Raw genomic sequence first — 23,396 nt, 5'->3', positions numbered from 1 at the left:
AGGTGAAGTTCAGATTGGACAAAGGCATAAAGTAGGCAATCCTCCCCTGTTACACACCTGGCCATTTTAACCCTATAGTTTTCCATCAGGGAACAGTGGCAGAGTGGTTCCTGGACTAGTAACCCTGAGGCCCAATAGAAACATAGGTTCAAATCTCAACATGAGTTATACTTTACAGACAACATCCTGTACACCATCCCTGGGTATGTCCTGTCCCACCAGCAGGACAGACCCAAAGTTCTCAAAATTTGCAGATGATACAAAACTTGGGAAGCACTGTGAAGGACATTGACAAGTTGGTGGAATGGGTGGACAGATGAAGTTCAAAGTGGAGAAACATAAGGTGATACGTTTTGGTAGGAAGAACTTGGAGAAACAGTGCAACTCAAGGGAGCACAGGAGCAGAGGGATCTGGGCGTCCATGTGCACAAGTCATTAAAGGTGACAGGACAGGTTGAGAGAGTGATTAATAAAGCATACAGTATCCTAGGCTTTATTAATAGGGGCAGAGAGTACAAAGGCAAGGAGGTTATGTTGAACTTGTATAAGACACTAGTCACACCTCATCTGGAGCACTGCGTCCAGTTCTGGGCACCACATTTTAGGAAGGATGTGAAAGTATTGAGTGCAGAGGAGGTTTACGAGAATGGTTCCAGGGATGAGGAACTTCAGTTATGAAGACAGATTAGCGAAGTTGAGTCTGTTTCCCTAGGAGAACAGAAGGCTGAGAGGAGATTTGATAGAGGTGTTCAAAATCATGAGGGGTCTGGACAGGGTAGATAGGGAGAAACTGTTCCCACTCATGAAAGGATTGAGAATGAGGGGGCACAAATTTAAAGTAATTAGTAAAAGAAGCAAAAAAGTAAAATGAGGAAAAACATTTTCACAGAGCAAGTGGTTCGGGTCTGGAATGCACTGCTTGAGGATGTGGTGGAGGCAGGTTTAATTGAGGCTTTCAAGAGAATTAGATGATTATTTGAAAAGGAACAATCTGCAGGGTTACAGGGAGAAGGCAGGAGAATGGCACTAGGAGAAATGCTCAGAGAGCCAGTGCAGACAACTGGCCGAATAACCTCCTTTTGCACTGTAACACTTCTGTAATGACAGTGGTATACAGTTGGGACGATGCTGCCCTAGGAGTCCTCGGCATTGACTCTGGACCCCATGAAGTCTCATGGCAACAGGTCAAACATGGGCAAGGAAGCCTCCCGATTACCACGTACTACCCTCCCTCAGCTGATGAATCAGTGCTCCTCCATGTTGAACACCACTTGGAGGAAGCACCGAGGGTGGCAAGGGCATAGGATGCACTGTGTAGGGGGAATGTCCATCACCAAGGGTGGCTCAGTAGTATCACTACTGACCGAGTCCTGAAGGACATGTCTGCGGCAATTGGTGAGGGAACCAACAAGAGGGAAAAACCTTCTTGATCTTGTGCTCCCCAATCCACTTGTTGTAGATGCATCTGTCCACGACAGCATAGGTAAGAATGACCACCACATAGTTCTTGTGGAGACAAACTCCCATCTTCACACTGAGGATACCATTCGTCATGTTGTGCGGCACTACCACCATGTTAAATGGGATCGATTCTGAACAGATATAGCAGCTCAGAACTGGGCGTTCATGAGACACAGTAGGTCATCAGCAACAGCAGAATCGCATTGTTACCTCATGTCATGGTGAGTGAGGGATATGCCAGGACAGGAGCAGCTTCACCAGGTATGCCTGGTACTAAAACATTGGAATGCCTGCATGCTAAACAGCACATAATAGATAAGAGCTAAACAATCCCACAACCATAGGATAAGATCAAAGTTCTGCAGTCCTGCCACATCCAGTCATGAATGGTGGTGGACAATTAAACAACTAACAAGAAGAGGAGGCTCAATGAACATTCCCAACTTCAAATGATGAGGGAACCCAGCAATACTGAACTGTTTGTAACGGACTTCAGCCAAAAATTCCAAATGGATGATCCATCTCAGCCTCCTCCGGAGGTCCCCAGCATCACAGATGCTAGTATTTGGTCAGTTTGATTCACTCCACATGATATCAAGAAACAGCTGAGTGCACTGGATACTGCAAAGGCTATGGGCCCTGATAACATCCCAGCTGTAGTTCTGAAGACGTGCTCCAGAACTTGCCACACCCCTAGCCAAGCTGTTCCAGTACAGCTACAACACTGGCATCTACCCGGCTATGTGGAAAATTGCCCACGTTATGTCCTGTCCACAAAAGCCAGGACAAATCCAACCCGGCCAATTACCGTCCCATCAGTTTACTCTCAATTATCAGTAAAGTGATGGAAGGGGTCATCAACAGTGCTATCAAGCAACACTTGCTTAGCAATAACCTGCTCACTGATGCTCAGTTTGTGTTCTGCCAGGGCCACTCAGCTCCTGACAGTCTTGGTTCAAACGTGGACAAAAGAGCCGAACTCCAGAGGTGAGGTGAGAGTGACTGCTCTTGACATCAAGGCAACATTTGACCAAGTGTGGCATCAAGGGGCCCTAGCAAAACTGGAGTCAATGGGAATCGGGGGAAAACTCTCCGCTGGTTGGAGCCATACCCAGCACAAAGGAAGATGGTTGTGGTTATTGGAGGCCAATCACTTTAGCACCAGGAGTTCCTCAGGGTAGTGTCCTAGGCACAACCATCTTCAGCTGCTTCATCAATGACCTTCCTTCCATCATGAGGTCAGAAGTGGGGATCTTCACTGATGATTGCACAACGTTCAGCACCATTCGTGACTCCTCAGATACTGAAGCAGTCCATGTCCAAATGCATCAAGACCTGGACAATATCCAGGCTTGGGCTGATAAGTGGCAAGTAACATTAATGACATAAGAAATGCAAGGGCAACAGCATTATCATCGCTGAATCCACCACCATTAACATCCTGGGTGTCATCATTGACCAGAACCTACTGGACCAGCCATATAAATACTGTGGCTACAAGAGCAGGTCAGAGATTAGGAATTCTGCAGCAAATAACTCACCTCCTGACTCCCCAAAGCCTGTCCACCATCTCCAATGCACAAGTCAGGAGTGTGATGGAATACTCTCCACTTGCCTGGATGAGTACAGTTCCACCAACACTCAAGAAGCTTGACACCAAGAGGGAGCAGCTCACTTAATCAGCACCCCATCCACAAACATTCACTCCCTCCACCACCGACACACAGTAGCAGCAGTGTGGGTACCATCTAAAAGATGCACTTCAGGAACTCACCAAGGCTCCTTAGACAACACCTTCCAAATTCACGACCTCTGCCATCTAGAGGAACAAGGGCAGCAGACACATGGGAACACCACCACCTGGAAGTTCCCCTCCAAGTCACTCATCATCCTGACGGGAATATATCACCGTTCCTTCACCGTCGCTGGGTCCAAATCCTGGTACTCCCTCCCTAACAGTACAGTGGGTGTACCTACACCACATGGACTGCAGCGGTTCAAGAAGGCAGCTCACCACCACCTTCTCAAGGGCAATTAGGGATAGGCACTAAATGCTGGTCTAGCCAGCGACACTCATTCTACAAATGAATAAAACAATTCAAATGCTCTATTGTTTTTGCATTATTTATACCTCAATTAATTTTAAAAATCTGGATTACATCTTGCTTTTATTTTCTTTTTTATAATGATAACGAGGTCATCCCCGTGAAATAAATATATCTTACACCTAATGGAAACTTGATCTCCAAGTTTCTCCATAACTCCTTGCAGCCTCATTTATTCCTCACTCTGACCCCTCCTGCTGACAAATTCCCAAAGCCTGAACAAATTATGTCAATAAAGCCGGCCTTGCCAAATCACTAATTGCGGGGGGCGGGCGGGGGGGGTGAAGCTTCTGCATTTTAAACAGGCAGACAGGGGCTATAAAACAATGATTAAATCAGCAACTAATAGGAAAATCTGTTCAGGAGCACTTACGTTTCCGAGCCACAGGACTTTCCTTTGTACCTGCAAAAAGGAATAATTTCTGTTTGTGCAAATTCACTGCATTCCTGTCAGTATATTTACAATCAGTCTTTTTTGTTGCGGGAATATTATACCCTTTTTTGTGTTCTGTTTTCTCGCCCTTATTCAGGAGGCCTCGATTTCTTGGAAGTGAATTATGGCACATGTGCCACTTACCTCTGACCTTACCCCTGTTGACACTGAGCTTTGGAAGACTGTGGGGCATCAGGGTAAAGCCTCGACTTGCCCTCAGTGCACTGCCAGCAGGCATCACTGGATAGCAGTGAGGAGTGGAAACCTTGGATGAGCTGCTCACTGCAAAAACTTGCTGCACCATTTGGGGGAGCCAAATACACAACCTCCTCGGAGTGCACTGTTCTCTGTGCAGTTGGTCACATACCTTATGACACACGCTCCAGTGTGCAATTAAAGGTGACCAATAGCTATAGCAGTGTAGTGGTTATGTTACTGGACTAGGAATCCTGGACTAATAGTGGAGTTAAACGAGAGCTTATCCCACCAGGAAAGTTTCAATTTACAATTATCTGCAAATGAAAAGCTGGTATCAGTAAAATTGACTGAAGTTTTTTTTTGTAAAAACCCAACTCTTATTTATGTCCTTATAAGGAAATCGACCATCCTTACCCAGTCTGGCCTACACATTGACTCCAGTCATCCACCAAAAAGTGATTAATCCTTAACCGCCCTCGTGAGCCACTCGGTTCAGGCCAACTGCATTGGCCATAAATGCCAACCTTGCTAGTGATGCCACCACCAAACAAACTTAAAACATTTAATTCTCAATTTTCTGGTTGATTTTGTACTTGCCAGCCATTCTCCTTCCCATCAATCCCACAAATCCATCATGGGAGAGACCATCATAGAAACGCTTCAGGAAGAGGAGGGGTAGTTTCTCCGCATTCAAGTTTCCCTGCAACAGGAAGATCGGAGATTCAGAGCCTCTACTGCAGAGTGTACATACCTGCCGTCCATCTCAACTTCCATCCTTGTTCCTTGCATTTTTTTAAAATCCTTTTATTCCCTCTTACTTTGAGCATACATTCCCTCTGGAATTTCCTGCATGTCAATACCAGTAACGAAAACAAACCCAGCTTCCTTCACACTAACCTCTCCAGGACAAGATTGATTCAGATTCCAGTGCAAACTTACACGTTGAATATACTTTAAAAATAAAAACAAAGACTTGCATTTATACAGTGCTTTGCACAACCATTACAGCCTGCTAAATACTTTCTGCAGTGCAGGACATACAGTTGTCAATTTGCACACACAAAACTCAAAAACAGCACTGTATTAATGACCAAATTCTGTTTTTATGCTGTTGACTGAAGGATAAATATTGGCCAGGACTCATATTACTATTTTCCAGGCAGAGTGGGGACAGACGGACAGACAGACAGACAGACGGTCCATTCCCACCCCCACCTGCCTCTTGGAGACCATGTCAGCGAGGAGCCAACACGTACACCGACACACCCGCAGCTATGCATTGCTGCAGGGCAGATTTATAAGGGCCCCAGTGGGATTTCCACACCTCATTTGGGGGGGAAGCCCCACCCTCTGGAGCTACCGGCTAATCAGATTGGCTGGCAGCTCCACCAGTCCCTGCAGCGGCAGGAAGTGAGTGGCAGCTGCTAGGCCTGCAGCTGAAGACAGTAAGCCAAGGCCTAGAATCTCCAGAGCAGGGAACCCCGGGGTCTTGGGCTGGGAGGGTTTGGGTGCGTTAGGGAGAGGGGGTTTCAACTTAATGCATGCCACCCTGTGATTAGCAAAGGACAGCCCCCACAGAGCAATCCATCCTTCCTTCATGCCCTTTAACCACTGGAAGTGAGAAATAAAACCAGGCTTCCCACTCCCATACTGCTGCCCACAGATATGTTGTATGGCGTGGGCAATGTATTATCAGGATCAATTGGCTTATCAAGTCAGGCTGCCAATTTTAGCACCCATTATGGGCTGGTGTCCACCCTATTTTACATGCCCCCTTTCTACAGGAAACATGCCTGCTGGGGGCACCTAAAATTCACCCCACAAAGCAGAGGGGGAGGAGGGAGGGAAATAACCTGTGACCTCCATTTTGCATTCCGCTCAAGTCGCCGATGTTTCTTTCAGAGCGATTTTCATCCCGTTTGTTACAAGGCAGTTTCTTTCCAAGTGAATTCTTCTAAACAGGAAACTCCACTCTGCCGCACGCTCAAACTGAGCGCGTCCCTGGAATCCAGGATTAGCCAATCGGAGCCTTCTGACCCAATGGCGAATCAGGGCACTGAAAGGCCAACTAGTTAGAGCAGCAAAAAGTTCTCCAATGCCAAAAGTCTGGGAAAGAGAAAGTCACGGTTGGGACACCAGGAATAAGTACCACCCTCCTTTTACATCCACCTGATCAGGTAATGGAGCCTTGGTTTAACGTCTCATCTGACAGACAGTACTCCTGACAGTGCAGCACCCCCTCACTGTTGCACTGGGAGAGTCAGCCTAGATTTTTTGTGTGCTCAAGACCTGGAGAGGGACTTGAACCCAGAATCTTGAGACTCAATTACAACAGCTACCAGAGACAGGAACTACCACCATTTGTCACTACCCTTCAAAGTATTGTCCGAACTAGGTGTCATCTGCATGTGAACCTCTCCCATCCCCTCTCTACACAGTCTACCATCATGTGACTATCATAATATGGGCAGTCCTGTTTCCCAGTCCCACATTAACCCTTACTATCCTGAACACCCTTATACTACATCCAGGACATCCTCCTTTATCTCAAAAGCTTTTGAAACATCTCCAGCTGGGCAACTTAACATTTATAAAGCCAAAATATATCTATCATCCACAATGTTACCACCATCCACCAATTCTGTAGATCTGAAAGAATGCCAATCCATTTATTTTGTTTAATACTCTCGAACTCCTTCCTCCAATACAGAATCCAACTCATTTCCCACAATGGAAGAGGCAAGGTCAACTTGACAAGATTGTTGAGTTTAAGCTGAGTAAGATTTTCCATCCAGTTCAAGTATTACAGATATGAAACAGGGTCTGAAACACTGTCCCCTCCTCCCACCACCCTCTGTTCGAGACCACGGTCCTGACATTTCTGGGGAGGTGGTGAAGCTGCAGGGAAGATCAAAACAGGCCAAACTGAGGATGAGGTGGTATTGCCAAATTTAATGACAACTCAATATTTATACAGCGCCTTTCATGTAATGAAACATCCCAAGCTGCTTCACATACAGGAGCGTTATAAAACAAAAGTATGACACTGAGCCCCAGAAAGGAGATATTAGGTCAGATGACCAAACGCTTGACCAAAGAGGTCGGTTTTAAGGAGGGTCTTAAAGGAGGAGAGTGAGGTAGAGAGGCGGAGAGGGATAGGGAGGGAATTCCAGAGCTTGGGGCCCAGGCAGCTGAAGGCACGGCCGCCAATGGTGGAGCGATTAGAATCGGGGATGCTCAAGAGGCCGGAACTGGAGGAACGCAGAGATCTCGGAGGGTTGTGGGGTTGGAGGAGATTACAGAGATAGGGAGGGGTGAGGTCATGGAGGGATTTGAAAACAAGGATGAGAATTTTAAAATCAAGACGTTGCTTGACCGGGAGCCAATGCAAGTCAGCGAGTATAGGGATGTTAGAGGAACAGGATTTTCTGTGAGTTAAGACACAGGCAGCAGAGTTATGGGTGACCTCAAGGTTACAGAGGGTAGACTATGGGAGGCCAGGAGTGTGTTAGGAGTCTTCATTATCATTTATTTCTGTTTCCAGCCCAGCAGCCAGCCAATTTGACAGGCTGGCCAGTTGCAAGGCGTGAAAACCAGCAGGAGGCCAAAGCTGGAGTACCTCAGGTGTCGATCGCCACCAGTTGAGGGGAGGACAAATCTGCAATCAGGTCTTGTAGGGGTTGGGATGGGCTGCAGAGGCCCCTGTCACTTGAGGGAGGTGGGAGAGGCCAGCGATTGCATCAGTGAGGAAAGGGGGGCTGAAAATTGGCAGAGGGTCAGCTGAAGACTTCCTTCAGAGGCTGTGGAGGGCACTCCTGCTCTTTGTGGCCCACTAGGAGTGCTGGAAAAGACCCTTCTTAAACTGGCAACTCCCACTTCCCTTTCACTGCAGGGCAACAGCTCAATTTAAAAATCAATCCTCCAATTGCCCTCTTTAAATGAGTGAAATGCCCCCCTTTGAGGACTTGGATGCCCCACTCAAGCCATAATAAACTACCTTTTGTTTATATGAGGAGAGTTGAAGGTGCATTCCCAGATCTTTCATTAAGCTCCTCCCCTATCTCCTACCCATCGTGGGTGTGGGGGTTGGGGATTGGTTAACATCAAGGCCTACATCTCAAGTATCATTTCCTATTTTTTTTTCCAAACCCTTTTTTGGATTTTATTCCCTGTTCCATCCTGGATTTCCATTTTTTTTTTAGTTCTTTAAGAAGTCTCTCATGTGGAACATTCTCAAAGCTTTCTGGAAATCCAAATCAACTATATCAGAGAATTCCATGATCAATTCTATTTATAGCACCCTTAAATGTGTCAGAAATGGGCGTTGGCAGAACATTGTGCTCCTCAAATCTCTGCTGTTGTACTTCATTCCTGTACAGGTCCTCCCACAGCCCATTCCCTAGACTGGTTTCCATTCTCATTAGTGATTTTAACCTAATGGGCCTGTAGTTGGCTGGGTCAAGGTGATCTCTTTTTCCACATGAAGCTACTATGTTTTCAGTCACCATTTTGGAGAGCCTTTCTGGCACCCAATGTCCATAGCGTGAATCACAAAATGTTAGCATGCTACAGCAAGTAATTAGGAAGGCAAATGGAATGTTGGCCTTTATTGCAAGAGGGATGGAATATAAAAGTAGGGAAGTCTTGTTACAACTGTACTGCACTGGAGCACTGTGTACAGTTTTGTCTCCTTACTTGAGGGATATACTAGCATTGGAAACAGCTCTGAGGTGGTCAGCTAGGTCGATTCCTGTGATGAAATGGTTGTCTTACAAGGAAAGGTTGAACAGGTTGGGCCTACGCCCATCGGGGTTTAGAAGAATGAGAGGTGATCTTATTGAAACAAGATTGTGGGGCCTTGACAGGGTGGATGCTGAAAGGATGTTTCTCCTTTTGGGAGAGGCTAGAACTAAGGGGCACAGTTTAAAAATAAGGAGTTGCCAACTTAAGACAGGAGGAGGAATTTCTTTGTTAGTCTGTGGAATTCCCTCAGAGCAGTGGAGGCTGGGTCACTGAATATACTCAAGACCGAATTAGACAGAGTTTTGGTTGACAAGGGAGTTAAGGGTCCCCATATTGCAAGCGATTCTCTCTTCAGGTGTTGTCCCTCTCTCCTTTAAATCTAACGCTCGCTCCAAGGAGCCCTGCCATCTCCACCTTTCCTCTCCAAAGCCCTTGAACATGTTGTCACCTCCCAAATCCATTCCCATCTTTCCCGGAACTCCATGTTTGAATCCCTCCAATCAGGTTTCTGCCCCTGATACTGAAACGATCTCTTATCAAAGTCACAAATGACATCCTGTGTGACTGTGACACAGGTAAACTTTCCCTCCTCGTCCTTCTCGACCTGTCTGCAGCCTTTGACACGGTTTGACCACACCATCCTCCTCCAACACCTCTCCACTGTCGTCCAGCTGGGTGGGACCTGCTCTCACCTGGTTCCATTCTTATCGATCTAATCGGAGCCAGAGAATCACTGGAAATGGCTTCTCTTCCTGCTCCTGCACCGTTACCTCTGGTGTCCCCCAAGGATCTATCCTTGACCCCCTCCTATTTCTCATCTACATGCTGCCCCTCAGTGACACCATCCGAAAGCACAGTGTTAGTTTTCACATGTACACTGATGACAGCCAGCTCTACCTCACCCCCACCTCTCTCAACTCCTCCACTGTTAGTAAACTATCAGACTGTTTATCCAATATCCAGTACTGGATGAGCAAAAATTTCCACCAGTTCCCGAGTGATCAACTCTATCCCTCTCCTTGGCAACCATCGAGGCTGAACCAGACTGTTCACAACCTCTATGCCGTTTTTGACCCAGAGATGAGCTGCTGACCACATATCCACATCATCACTGCCTATTTCTACTTTGATAGCATTTGCCCCTGGCTCAGCTCATCTGCTGCTGAAACCCTCATTCATGCCTTTGTTATCTCTAGACTCGACTATTCCAGTCCCATTCCCCTATCACCCCTGTGCCCGCAGACCTACAATAGATCACAGTCAAGCAATGTCTTCATTTTAAAATTCTCATCCTTGTTTTCAAATCCCTCCATGGCCTCACCCCTCCCTATCTCTGTAATTTCCTCTAGCCCCACAACCCTCCGAGATCTCTGCGTTCATTCAATTCTGGCCTTGAGCATCCCCATTTTAATTGTGCCACCTCATGGCCTTACCCTCAGCTGCCTAGGTCCCAAGCTCTGGATATGCTTAAATGGTCTGGATGGATTGCATCCCAGGTTGCCAAGGGAAGTGGAAATAGCAGAAGGTCTTCCAATCTTCCCCCGATATGGAGCAAGTGCCTGAGGGTTGGGGAGATTTGCAAATTTGACACCTTTCTTCAAGAAAGGATGCAAGGGCAGTCCTAGTAACTACAGGCCAGTCAGTTTAACATCAGTGGTGGGTAAGGCATTAGAAACAATAATCAGGGAAAATATCATCAGGCACTTGGAGAGCTTTGAGTTAATTAAGGAGAGTCAGCACAGATTTGTAAAAGTCTCAACTAGTCTAACTGAATTTTTTAATGGAGTAGCATAGAAGGTTGATGAAGGGAATGTGGTGGATGTTGTCTATATGGATTTTAAGAAAGTATTTGATGAGAGACCTGGTTAACAAAATTGAGGCTCATGGAATAGGAGGGTCAGTGTTCAATTGGGTAAAACATTGGCTTAAGGACAGAAAACAACAAGTTGGCTGGATCTTGGCTTTCATAAATAGAGGCATTGAGTATAAAATCAGGGAAGTTATGCTGAACATTTCTAAAGCTCTGGTTAGGCCCCAACTAGAGTATTGTGTCCAGTTCTGGTCCCCACACTTTAGGAAGGATGCGAGGGTCCTTGAGAGGGCGCAGAGGAGATTTACCAGAATGGTTCCAGGGATGAGGGATTTTAGCTACAAGGTTAGGCTGGAGAAGCTGGGGTTGTTCTCCTTGGAACAAAAGGAGATTGAGGGGAGATTTGATTGAGATGTACAAGATTATTACAAGTTTGGATGAGGTAGAAAAAGAAAAGCTGATCCCATTAGCTGATGGTACAAGGATTAGGTGGGGGTGGAGGCAGATTTAAGTTTCTGGGCAGGAGACGCAGGGGGTGGGGGAAAAATTAGGAATTTTTAAAAAATGTACAACAAATGGTAGTGACCTGGAACTCGCTGCCTACAAGGATGGTGGAAGTAGAGACAATGAATGATTTCAAAAAGAAATTGGATGGACACTTGAGGGAAATAAAATTGCAGGGTTATGGGGATAGGGGGGGCCTAGTGAGACTGACTGGACTCCATGGAGACCCAGCATGGAATCGACCGAATGGTCTTGTGGTGCACCACAATGATATGACATGAGCACTTTCATTGTTGACTGGTCCCTTTGCCCTGCAACGTCTCTTAATTAGAGGGAAGCAAAAGGTTGATCGAAGAGGCAAGTTTGCTTGGTTCACTTTTTAGGTAATTTGCTGAGTTTCATGTTGCACAGCAAGGTTCAAACAATCTCCAGAATGGCAAAACAGACATTTGCATTCATAAAATGATGCAAGATAAGAGGAAAATTTGGAAAAAATTCTGAAGGCCTCTTGAGAGGATTGAGGGATGGGAAACGCGTCCATACCTTGGTCAGGACTCCACCATTTGCCAACTGTCCATCATGACTTCCCTGAGACATTTGCAGCAAGATGGACAGCACGGCCAAAGCAATTAAACCTTTCATTCTGGCCAGTCTCTCTGTCAGGTGACTTGAACTGAAACTGAACAAGAAGAGAAACAAAAAAACAGAAGCAATTGCTGTGAACATTCACACAACATGAAGGGCCAGAGAAAACATCTTTTCATTTTACATTCAAAACAATTGTTCATGAAATTACAATCAAGTACAATTGTTTTCATACAATGTACATGCTTACGCACCAAACAGAAAAAAAAGGGGACTGCTTTTCATCTATAGATCCTCCCCCAGAGTAATGTTTGGTAGCGGTTTTAAAATTCTGCAACTTGGTAGGAAATATTCCAATTGCTTGGTTTTTCATTACTCCAAAGGAGCTGCTTTGTTGATGCCAAGTGACATCTGTGAGGGACTAAGACCTCACGCTGTATAATTTCTTTTAGAAAATATATAGAGATGTGCTCATTGCTATCTCTAAACATTTCAAACTGGACAAGGACCTAAAGTGGCTGAATCTGTCTGTCTGTGACCCTGAACAAAAAGGAGCTACCTGGCAGCATCAGAGAAACTCACACCTCGCTATCCCTGAAGAGACACTGAGCTGCACAGGCCAAATTCAAAGACAGCAATACAAAGGCCATCTGCATTTCATAACCCAGGCTGGCCAACAGGAGTCTGCTTGTCTTTTAAGACAAAGGCCCCACAACCTTCCTTTCATTTCTTAATGGTTGAGACATTTAATCTTGGGGACCCAGATGAGGGATACACATCCCTTGTCAAAGACATTGGAGAGGTGGGAGTCATGTGACATGAGCCTCTGGCTTTTGGAATCAGTAAGATTGCCTTGCTGAACTGAAAAGTTGAGTTTTTTGCCATCTGACAAAGCCTCAGATAAGGGCTCTGGTCCTGGTTGGACAAGTGGTCCCATCTACACCGCTTCTGCTGGAAATTCTGTACCATCACCTACGAGACTGATTCATCTCTGCATGTCGCTCATCATGTGAAGTCAACACCACCAGAAAAGTAAATTATCCTGCATCAGTTTCCAACCCACTGACCTCCACGAAAGAATACCTCATTGGACTTTCATTCTGGACTTGAACCCACATGAAACTATAATTTTTTTGCTCAGTGGTCTTTGTCCTGTAAATCTCTCTTTTCTCTATCCCTTTTACTGTCCAAGTGCACAGGTTGCAATCCTCGTCCGGTGGTCAATTGCGTGCAAATAAACTAACCCTCTGGGTTTATCCTATCTCGAATTTACTGTGGGGTTATTAATAGAAATTGGATCACACCAAAACCAAGGAGTTGGGAAATACGCCACCACTTATAAAGGGGGAAAAGCAAATCAAAATCACCTGTTTACAGATGGGTGGAGAGGGGAGAAATCAGAACTGTTTAAATTAACCCCCCTCCTCTCCGTAACACATCCACTTGGACACTCCAATGAATCAATATTCAGGCTGCTTAGTCAGTACAAAATGTTATCAGCTTGTTGAGAGGCTGTCTCAGTTACCCAACTTTACACAGGATGGTAATTTTCACAGGATACATTAGGCAGCACTGTTAGAATCCAAAGCTGTCGAGATCGGCTGATTTGCTGATTCTATAGAAAAGCATGGCCAGCTCCCAAGCATCAACCCACGTCCCACCCTTTTAACACACTACAGGCTGAGGGGTAACACAGCCAACCCAGATCCCCAACCCACAGACTTCCCTGCAGAGCTGCCTGGAGATAAGTCACCCCCTGATTCCCCAAATCCTGTCCACCATCTACAAGGCACAAGTCAGGAGTGTGATGGAATACTCTCCAATTGCCTGGATCAGTGCAGCTCCTACAACACTGAAGACATCATCCAGGGCAAAGCAGCCCATTTGATTGGCATCCCATCCACAAACATTCACCCCCTCCACCACTGACGCACAGTGGCAGCAGTGTGTGTACCATATACAAGATGCACTGCAGCAACTCACCAAGACTCCTTCGACAGCACCTTCCAAACCCACGACCAATACCATCTAGAAGGACAAGAGCAGCAGATGCATGGGGACACAATTAGGGATGGGCAAGTCAGTGATGCCCACACCCTGTGAAAGAATACATTTTAAAATAGCAGCTCCTTCATAGGAGATTGCCTCAAGAGAAGGATGGGTACAGTAGTCAAGAGAAAAACAGAATTACCTGGAAAAACTCAGCAGGTCTGGCAGCATCGGCGGAGAAGAAAAGAGTTGACGTTTCGAGTCCTCATGACCCTTCGACAGGTTCGAAGGGTCACGAGGACTCGAAACGTCAACTCTTTTCTTCTCCGCCGATGCTGCCAGACCCGCTGAGTTTTTCCAGGTAATTCTGTTTTTGTTTTGGATTTCCAGCATCCGCAGTTTTTTGTTTTTATCACAGTAGTCAAGAGCACTGATTCCTCAACTAGGTGCTCAGTGTGGGGCAGTACTCAGGAGAAGAAGAGCTCACAGTCTGGGGTTTTCCATCTAATGTGAAATCAGACTTTAGCACAATTGTATTTTCATTGGGATTGTTTAGTCTATTGATTAGAGGAAAGAATACATCCAAGCCCTTACTCATTATGCTTCTTGTGTGATACTTCCACAACTGTTTTTTCACCCACCCCACCCCCTCCCGCAGCCCCCAAGCGTTGACCATGACTTGATCCGAGTGTCACGTAGCTGGAAATGCTCACTTAAGACATGATACAGTACAAACATTTCACATGCCCAATATTACTGAAATCCTAGGGAGGAGAAAGTGACTGCTTAAAAGTGGATCAACTTCAAAAATTTTCCACTCTGCTGAAATTATAGTGACAACGGAACAATCTTTAACACTGGATTTTAGACGTGGAGAACACTTTATATTGAAAGCACTCGCTAGACTTTTCTCCTTTAAGTGGCTCCAAGGAGCGTACATGGTCTCAGGATAAGAGGCAGGCCATTTAAGACAGAGATGAGGGGGAATTTCTTCACTCAGAGGGTGGTGAATCTTTGGAATTCTCTACCCCAGAGGGCTGTGGAGACTCAGTCATTGATTATATTCAAGACAGAGATCGATAGACTTCTAGATATTAAAGATAACCAGGTGTATGGGGATAGTGTAGGAGTATGGCACTGAGGTAGAAAATCAGTCATGATCTAATTGAATGGCAGAGCAGGGTGGAGGGGCCGAATGGCGTACTCCTGCTCTTATGTTCCACTATTTGCTTACAACCAAGTCTCCACTTGCTATTTAAAGATCTTCCTAGGGAACAAAAGCACATTATTACTGAGCCACCCAAGTGGATTGTGTCTCAAAGGAATTCTGCTTTAGTGGAATGCTTTTAACAAAGGTTCTGATATTCCTTCCTCTGTTGGGGAGTAGAGGGGATGGGAATGTCAGTAGTGAGGCCAGAGGGAGCTTGTTCACCAGTAAAACAGATTACGATCTAGCTGAGGCTCAGTTTATGGGGTTTGGGAACACAATGGTTATATTTTGAGGGAGAGGAAAATTAATGCTGTCTTTCTCGTTCACTGTCCCAAAGAAACAAGAAAGAGCATCCTTGTTGATCCCAGACTTCAGCTTAAAATTGTGTCGATAAGCAAGAACATGTCTTTTCCAGAAAAGGAAATATCGCTTTGACAGCAGAGGGTGAAATTCAGATAATAGAAAAGAAACGATGCTGGAAAACTGAAAGGAACTGTGAGTGCTGGAAGTCCACAGCGGGTCTATGGGGAGCTGAAAGAAAAAGAAACACAGACAGGTTAATGGTCTGGGCGGGTCAGGACTCTGAAGTAACTGAAAAACAAGGTGCTTTTCCTGACCATCAGTCGTATAATTTCCACTTTGGTTTGAGACGAGTAGTAGAGATGTATTTAAGGGGAAGCTAGATAGGTATACAAGGCAGAAGGGAAATAGAGGGTTATGCAGATGGTTAGATTGGGAAGGACTAGAGGAGGAGGCTCGAATGGAGCATTAACACAGGCATGGGGTGGTCAGGCTGAATGGTCTGTGCTGTAAATTCTAAGTAACTCTATGTAACCCCTCACCTCCCAAGGAAACTAGAAACTCCCCTAGAGTTGTTTTTAAAAAAGGTTTTTGGGTCACATGATATTATAAACAAATATTACAGTATTAAGCTACGCAATGAGGAATAGTTTCCTGAACCACAACCTTAAACTGTTTAAGAAAAGTGTTACTTATCCTGATTTTCCCCAATCTGTCTCCTATTTGCATTATTTAATGCTACTTTCCTCCCCTCGCAAATCTCCTTAATCTTTCTATGTTAACCCTTTCACTCTGTCAATAACTTGAATATGTGTCCCTTACCTGTGTCTTCTCCCTGGTCCGTTCATCTCAGAAGCAAGAAAAATCCAAGAAGAGGTGGCCTTTGATTGGCTTAACAGTTGTCTCTTAAAGATTGGACTTTAAGCCTATTAGATGCCAAGAGTGCCAGGTCAAAGCAGATGTGCCATCCCAGTGGGCTCTCAAGCACACCATGCCCCAATGAGATCATTCAACTGTGGCTTTGCAAGGGTTAAAATTGTGCACTCTTATTCAAAAGATTAATCCTTTGAAACGTGTGCTGAATTGGTCTCATTGTTTTCCTGTAACATTCTGTCCTCAGTAACACACTTGCATTTAAATAGCGCCTCATCACATCCGCAGGATGCCTTAGCATGCTCAGCCAAACGATTAACTATCCAGAATGCAGTTGCAAGAAAACCTAGCGTGCAATTTGCGCGCAGCAATGTCCACAACACAGCAAATGGATGAATGGCCAGTTAATTTGCTTTTATATGTGCTGTTTAAGGGAGGAATGTTGGCCAGGACACAGGAGGCACTGTCTGCTCTTCGAGTGCTACACAGCAAACAAACTGGGCTTCAGTTTAAGGTCTCTGCAAGGCAACACTTCCTCAGTACTGCACTGAAGTGTCAGCCTAGACTGTGCTCAAATCTGCCCAGCCAAAGAAAGAACAACATGCCTTTCATGATATCCCAGAGCACTTTACAGGCAATTAAGTACTTCTGAAATGTAGTCACGGCTTTGATGTAGGAAACAGCAGACAACTTGTGCACAGCAAGATCCCCCACACACACACACAGTTTTGTGAAGTCGGCCGAGGGATGCTTCTCGAGCATGAGATGCTCCCTTGCTCTTCAAAATAGTCTTACATCCACTGAGGGGGCAGATGGGACCTCAGGTTAACATCTTACCCAAAAGGCAGCACCTCTGACAGTGCAGCACTCCCTCAGTACCGCATTGGATCAGCCAAAATTCTCCAGAGTGGGGCTTCAGCCAAAAACCTTCTGACTCAAGGCCAACTGAGCTGTGGCTAACACACAAGCCAAACTCCAGCTCCGTTTTACAGTAAATCTAACTGAATAAGAAGTCATGCACAATACCTGTAGGAAGTCATTTTTTTATTTATTCAGAATTATCTAACAATTGTGAGTAGCAACTGTACTTCTGACCAGACTTAGCAGTCAATGTTACAATACATAGTATTTAATAGGCTCTTGTTAGTACAATATTAAGTTTTTTTTTAGAAAAAAGGACCTTTCTTCAGGCACCAACACATACATCCCAGGTGGTGTGGTTAACAGGAGCAACTGGATAAAGGGGACAAGTCACTCAGCGAGTGTGGATTAAATCTTGACTTTGTGCAAGTTAACAGCCATTTCACAACTCTCCTGATGCATCTTTTCACTGAAGTCAATGGACATTGCCTGTTTTACACTATCGCAGAGTCAAAATCTGCCCTTACGTATCTCCATTGTACATGGTTCTTCCAATATTAGGGCTAAAATCATCTTGTTACGCAGCAAGCCTCTACAAGACTAAAGAGTGTGTTAAAGAAATGATGCACCATGAGAGGGTTACAGCAAGCATTCACAAGGGTTGAAACAAAACCTACAGGTTTCAATCACAGTAGGGCATTAATGGAAAGGTTCCCCACAGGCAGCATTATCCTCACTCCACCAAGAAATAAGGGGGGGAGTGAGGGTAAGACACTTGATCACACGATTTACCAGTTAAAGCATGCAACCATCTGAGGTAAAAGCTAAAGAAAGCCCTAGAAAGCTGGAATCAAAACAGAAAATGCTGGAAATCCACCCCCCACCCCCAAAAAAAACCTCTCAGGTGGAACCCTTCATGAGAACTTAGAGCTGGGGGGTGGAGGGAGAAAGTGTGTGAACTTCTGTTTGACATTGGTTCTTTAATTCTTACAGCTCAGCTTCCAGAAAAGTAGGGACTCTCGGAACATAGCCAAAGAGATGTCCTTGGGCCGAAAAGTCTAGCCACTTTAAGAGAAGTCTCACAGAATGTGACCTCACTGGTGTGTAAGACAATATTAACAGAATGAATCAACGGTTGTCGATTACTGCAGCGACTGCATAAGAACTACAAACATCATTGCTGCATATTTATGGCGTTCTCAAGCCAGGATCTCCACCTGAGCTGTTTAGCTTTGCCTTGTCTCTACTGACAGACCTCCTGTCCCTTTCCAGCACTCTTTTGAGCTTCCAGGTGCATCTTAACATTCACATCCCTATTGAATGTAACGTTAAGCGAAGTGTCTCCCAGTTAGAACAGCCAGATTTTTTAAGATCATAAAACACAAGATCACAGTTGACGTAAAAGAGCTCGAAGGTGGAGGTGGGGGGGGGGGGGGGGGGGGGGGGGGGGGGGCAAAATGGACAGTATTAAGGTCTATTGATAACTGTCATCACACAAGCATTTCACTCACATTTAACACAACTTTATTTTGCAAAATTAAATGTTTCAAAAATCAAAAAGTAACGATTTACGATCATTTAATAAGAAAACGCAGAGAAATTAAATATAAATTTGCACAAATATCCACAACACAGGAAATAACTTGTTTTTAAAAAAAAGCTTTCTTAGACACCACTGATTTCTTCGCAATTTTTAAATATATATTTGGATAAAATTGGAAAGAGCATGCAAAATATGCACATCAATTAAACTTTACAATTATTATTCAGCAAACCTCAAACTGCACACTGAAAACTTTCTTCTGGTAGATTCACTGCTCCCAAACCCGTCTTTTGCCTGGCTCCAATTGGGTTACATGTGCTACAGCACTTCCCTTATATCACTCCAGCTTCCCAGAAAGGCGTTGCTGATTTTCTGTCTGTCTTTTTAATCGGCTTATTGTGGCCCTGCTACTCGTGGATGAAGATTTGGGCACCAGCCAATCACAGCTTGCTGTGGGAGTTGAAGGAGCCAATCAGAGACGAAGGAGAAGTTAAGCTCCTCCTCTTTGCTGCCTCTATTATTGATTGAGTACCAATAGGTGTGTTACAATTCTTTTAGATGCATGTTGTAGTCTAGATCTATGAGTGATAATGACTGCATGGCTGACCAGGAATTGCTTCCACTCTTACCGCCTGCCATTGGTGTGTGTTGGAAGGGTTTCTAGGTTGACACTCGACCTGTTTGATAGCATTATGAATGCGCCTTCTGTGCTCATCGACTCCCCAGGGTGGGACTCGAACCCAGAACCTCTGGCCCGCTGCACCACAAGACCTCCGAGCAGCGTGTGTGCAACAAAAAGTTTAGTTACTGGAGGGTCAGACGGTGCTGATGTTTGAACAAGGTTTTGCTCCTCTTGGCGTGACAGGTAGTTGACCTGATGACGAGCAAGAAGAGTCCAAGAACCATCAAACTGCTCCAAATATGGAACCATGCCACAGAGGGAGATATTCGGTCAGGTGACCAAACGCTTGGTCAAAGAGGTTGGTTTTAAGGAGTGTCTTAAAGGATGAAAGTGAGGTAGAGAGGCGGCGAGGGGTAGGGAGAATGGTTCCAGGGATGAGAAATTTCAGCTATGAGGATAGTTTGAAGAGGTTGGGACTGTTCTCCTTGGAGAGAAGGTAGCTAAGAGGAGATTTGATAGATATGTTCAAAATCATGAGGGGACTGGACAGTGTGGGTAGAGAGAAACTGTTCCCGCTTGTAAAAGGATTGAGAACGAGAGGGCACAGATTTAAAGTGATTTGCAAAAGAAGCAAATGCGAGGTGAGAAAACATTTTTTCACACAGCGAGTGGTTTGGGTCTGGAATGCACTGCCTGGAAGTGTGGTGGAGGCAGGTTCAATCGAGGCATTCAAGAGGGCATTAGATGATTATTTGAATAGAAACAATGTGCAGGGGTACAGGGAAAATGCAGGGCAATGGCACTAGGACATAATGCTCATTTGGAGAACCGGTGCAGACATGATGGACCAAATGGCCTCCTTCTGCGTCATTAAGATTCTTAATTCTGTGATTACAGAGATAGGGAGGGGCAAGGCCATAGACGTAATTGAGAACAAGAATGAGAATTTTAGAATCAAGATGTTGCTTGACCAGGAGCAAATGTAGGTCAGCGAGCACAGGGGTGATAGGGGAACGAGACTTGGTGTGAGTTAGGACACAGGCAGCAGAGTTTTGGATAACCTCAAGTTTATGAAGGGTAGAATGTGGGAGAGCAGCCAGGATTGGGTTAGAATAGTTGAGTCTGGAGGTAACGATGGATGAGGGTTTCAGCAGCAGATGAGCTGAGACAGGGGCAAAGTCAAGCGATGTTATGGAGGTGGAAATAAGCATCTTAGTGATGGCACGAATATGAGGTCAGGAGCTCACCTCGGGATCAAATATGACACCAAGGTTGCAAACAGGCTGGCTTAATCTCAGACAGTTGCTAGAGAGTAGATTGCAATTTAGAATCCAATAACAATTTACATGTAAGTTTACACCACAGCTTCAACTAATTCTTCCATTGTTTTATTAATGGAGAATATCACTTGGGGGAAGTACTTCCAATGTAACAGGCCATCCTTCCAAGAACTAGAATGGGACGGTTGCACACCTTCTGCTATCTTACCTTTATACCACTGTCAGCACCTTCTTTAGTCTTTAACACTACCATTTACACTCCCTTTATACCACGGTCAGCACCTTCTTTAGTCTTTAACACTACCATTAACACTCCCTTTATACCACTATCAGCACCTTCTTTAGTCTTTAACACTACCATTAACACTCCCTTTATACCACTATCAGCACCTTCTTTAGTCTTTAACACTACCATTAACACTCCCTTTATACCACTATCAGCACCTTCTTTAGTCTTTAACTCTACCATTAACACTCCCTTTATACCACTATCAACACCTTCTTTAGTCTTTAACTTTACCATTAACACTCCCTTTATACCACTATCAGCACCTTCTTTAGTCTTTAACACTACCATTAACACTCCCTTTATACCACTATCAGCACCTTCTTTAGTCTTTAACACTACCATTAACACTCCCTTTGTACCACTATCAGCACCTTCTTTAGTCTTTAACACTACCATTAACACTCCCTTTATACCACTATCAGCACCTTCTTTAGTCTTTAACACTACCATTAACACTCCCTTTGTACCACTATCAGCACCTTCTTTAGTCTTTAGCACTACCATTAACATTCCCCTTGTCTTGTGTCCATGGCATCTTTGTCAATCTCTCCTGAGCTCCCACCTATCCCTGACCTTCTATCTTGCTCCACCTGCTCCACCCCCTCTTAAACAGTATAAATTTAATCACATTTCCACTTCTCTTTAGCTCTGAAGAAGAGTCATATGAACTCGAAATGTTAACTCTGTTTCTGTCTCCACAGATGCTGCCAGACCTGTTGAGTCTTGCCAACATTTTCTACTTTGGCTGCTGCTGCATCAGTTGTGGCTCAATGAGTTGTATTTTCACCTCTGAGTCCAGAAGGTTGTGGGTTTAAATCCCACTCCAGAGACTTGAATACAGAAATATGAGTAATTCTCCATCGTGGTACTGAGGGAGTGCTGCACTGTTGGACATGCCACCTTTTGGTGGGATGTTAAACCAAAGCATCTCTAAAATGGATATAAAAGCACTATTTCAAAGACGAGCAGGGGTGTTTTTCCCACTGCCCTGGCTAATAGTTATCCCTCAGTCAACATCACATTGCTGTATGTGGGAGCTTGCTCTGAAAGTTTCCTGCATTACAACATTAACTACACTTTGAAGGGACTTCATGGGCTCTGAAGCCCTTTAAGACACTGTGGAAGGCGCTACATAAACGAAAGTCCCTCTTTTTTTCCCCGTTCACTATCCAGTGAGTCTGACAGAAATGAGGTCAAGCTCAGATCAGAATGCCTGCAGGATCAAAGAAGCTGCCAACACTCACCAATGGGCAAGGGAGACTGAGGAAGGAGTGGTCGGCATCAGCTAGTGCCCCCGGACCAGTACACAAGCAACATTGAAAACCTTTTGGAGGGGATGTGATTGGTTTGTGTACTGGGGGCTGCCTAGAAGGTCAAAGGTGCAGTCCTAAGCTTTAAAAAGTTTGGTGCTTGTTTCAAAATCAATTTAACCTCAAAAATATAATGATCACGTGTGCTTAGGAGACTTCTCTACATCAGTATGTTTCCAGTCCACCGAAGAGGGAGGCATTTTTGGATCTGGTTCTAGGAAATGAGGTGGGTCCAGTCGATCAAATGTCAGTGGGAGAACATTTAGGGAACAGTGATCATTGTATCATAAGATTCAGGTTGGCTATGGAAAAGGACAAGGAACAACCCAGAGCAAGAATAAATAACTGGCGGAAGGCTAATTTATTTGGGAGAATCCATCTAGCCCAGATAAATTGGAATCAAAGACTGCCATTTGAACCCATAATGGAATGATGGTCTGGCTTAAAAGAGGAGATGTTTCAGTGCAGTTGAGATACATTCCCACGAAGGGAAAAAGGTAGATGATGAAAGAGATAGAGAGTTAGATGAAGCAAGAAAAGGGTGTCTATGACAGATGTCAGGTGGATAATACAAGTGAGAATCGGACTAAAAATAGAACTATCTGAAGAGAAGTGGAAAAGGGGAAAGAGAAACAAATAGAGAGTATGAGAAGAGACTGGCAGCCAACATACAGGGAATCCAAATGTCTTCTATAGGCATATCAATAGTAAATTGAGGTAAAAGGAGGACTGGGGCTGACTGGGGATCAAAGAGGGGATTTACATATGGAGACAGTGGGCATGGCTGGGTAAATGAATACTGTGCATCTGTCTTTACCAAGGAGGAAGATGCTGCCAACGTCATTGTGAAAGGGGAGATAGTTGAGACACTGGATGGACTAAAAATTGATAAAGAGGAGGTATTAGAAAGTCAAGCTGTAGTAAAAGCTGATGAGTCACCAGGACTGGATCAGATGCATCCAAGGAAACTGAGGGAAGTAACGGTGGGAATTGTGGAGGCACTCACCATAATCTTCTAATCCTCCTTAGGCAAGGTGTGGTGCTAGAGGACTGGAACATTGCAAATATTACACCCTTGTTTGAGAAAGGATGTAAAGATAAATCCAACAACTGCAGGCCAGTCAGTTTAACCTCAATGGTGGAAAAACCTTTTGAAGTGATAATCTGGCACAAAATTAACAATCATTTGGACTAATGTGGATTAATTAAGCAAAACTAGCATGGATTTGTTAAAGGGAAAGGATGTTTAACTAATTTGAGTTTTCCAATGAGGTAACTGA

The 23,396-nt window shown here is 44.8% G+C and overlaps 1 protein-coding gene across 2 annotated transcripts in view; it reads right to left on the bottom strand.

Moving 5' to 3' along the window:
* The window catches only part of LOC121273164 (tachykinin-3-like), a 33,562-nt gene extending 14,611 nt beyond the window's left edge, over positions 1-18,951 (bottom strand). For both annotated transcript variants that reach the window (XM_041180140.1, XM_041180141.1), the window contains exons 1-4: positions 18,848-18,951; positions 11,798-11,933; positions 4,795-4,897; positions 3,940-3,969 (exon numbers count right to left, since the gene is read on the bottom strand). In XM_041180140.1, the coding sequence (XP_041036074.1) occupies positions 3,940-3,969; positions 4,795-4,897; positions 11,798-11,896 (232 nt within the window). In that variant the 5' untranslated portion in view covers positions 11,897-11,933; positions 18,848-18,951. The remainder of the gene's footprint in view (positions 1-3,939; positions 3,970-4,794; positions 4,898-11,797; positions 11,934-18,847) is intronic.
* Between the last annotated feature and the right edge of the window lie 4,445 nt (positions 18,952-23,396).

This window comes from Carcharodon carcharias, chromosome X (assembly GCF_017639515.1).
Source record: "Carcharodon carcharias isolate sCarCar2 chromosome X, sCarCar2.pri, whole genome shotgun sequence".
NCBI lineage: Eukaryota > Metazoa > Chordata > Chondrichthyes > Lamniformes > Lamnidae > Carcharodon > Carcharodon carcharias.
This window is presented reverse-complemented; position numbering and strand designations above follow the sequence as displayed.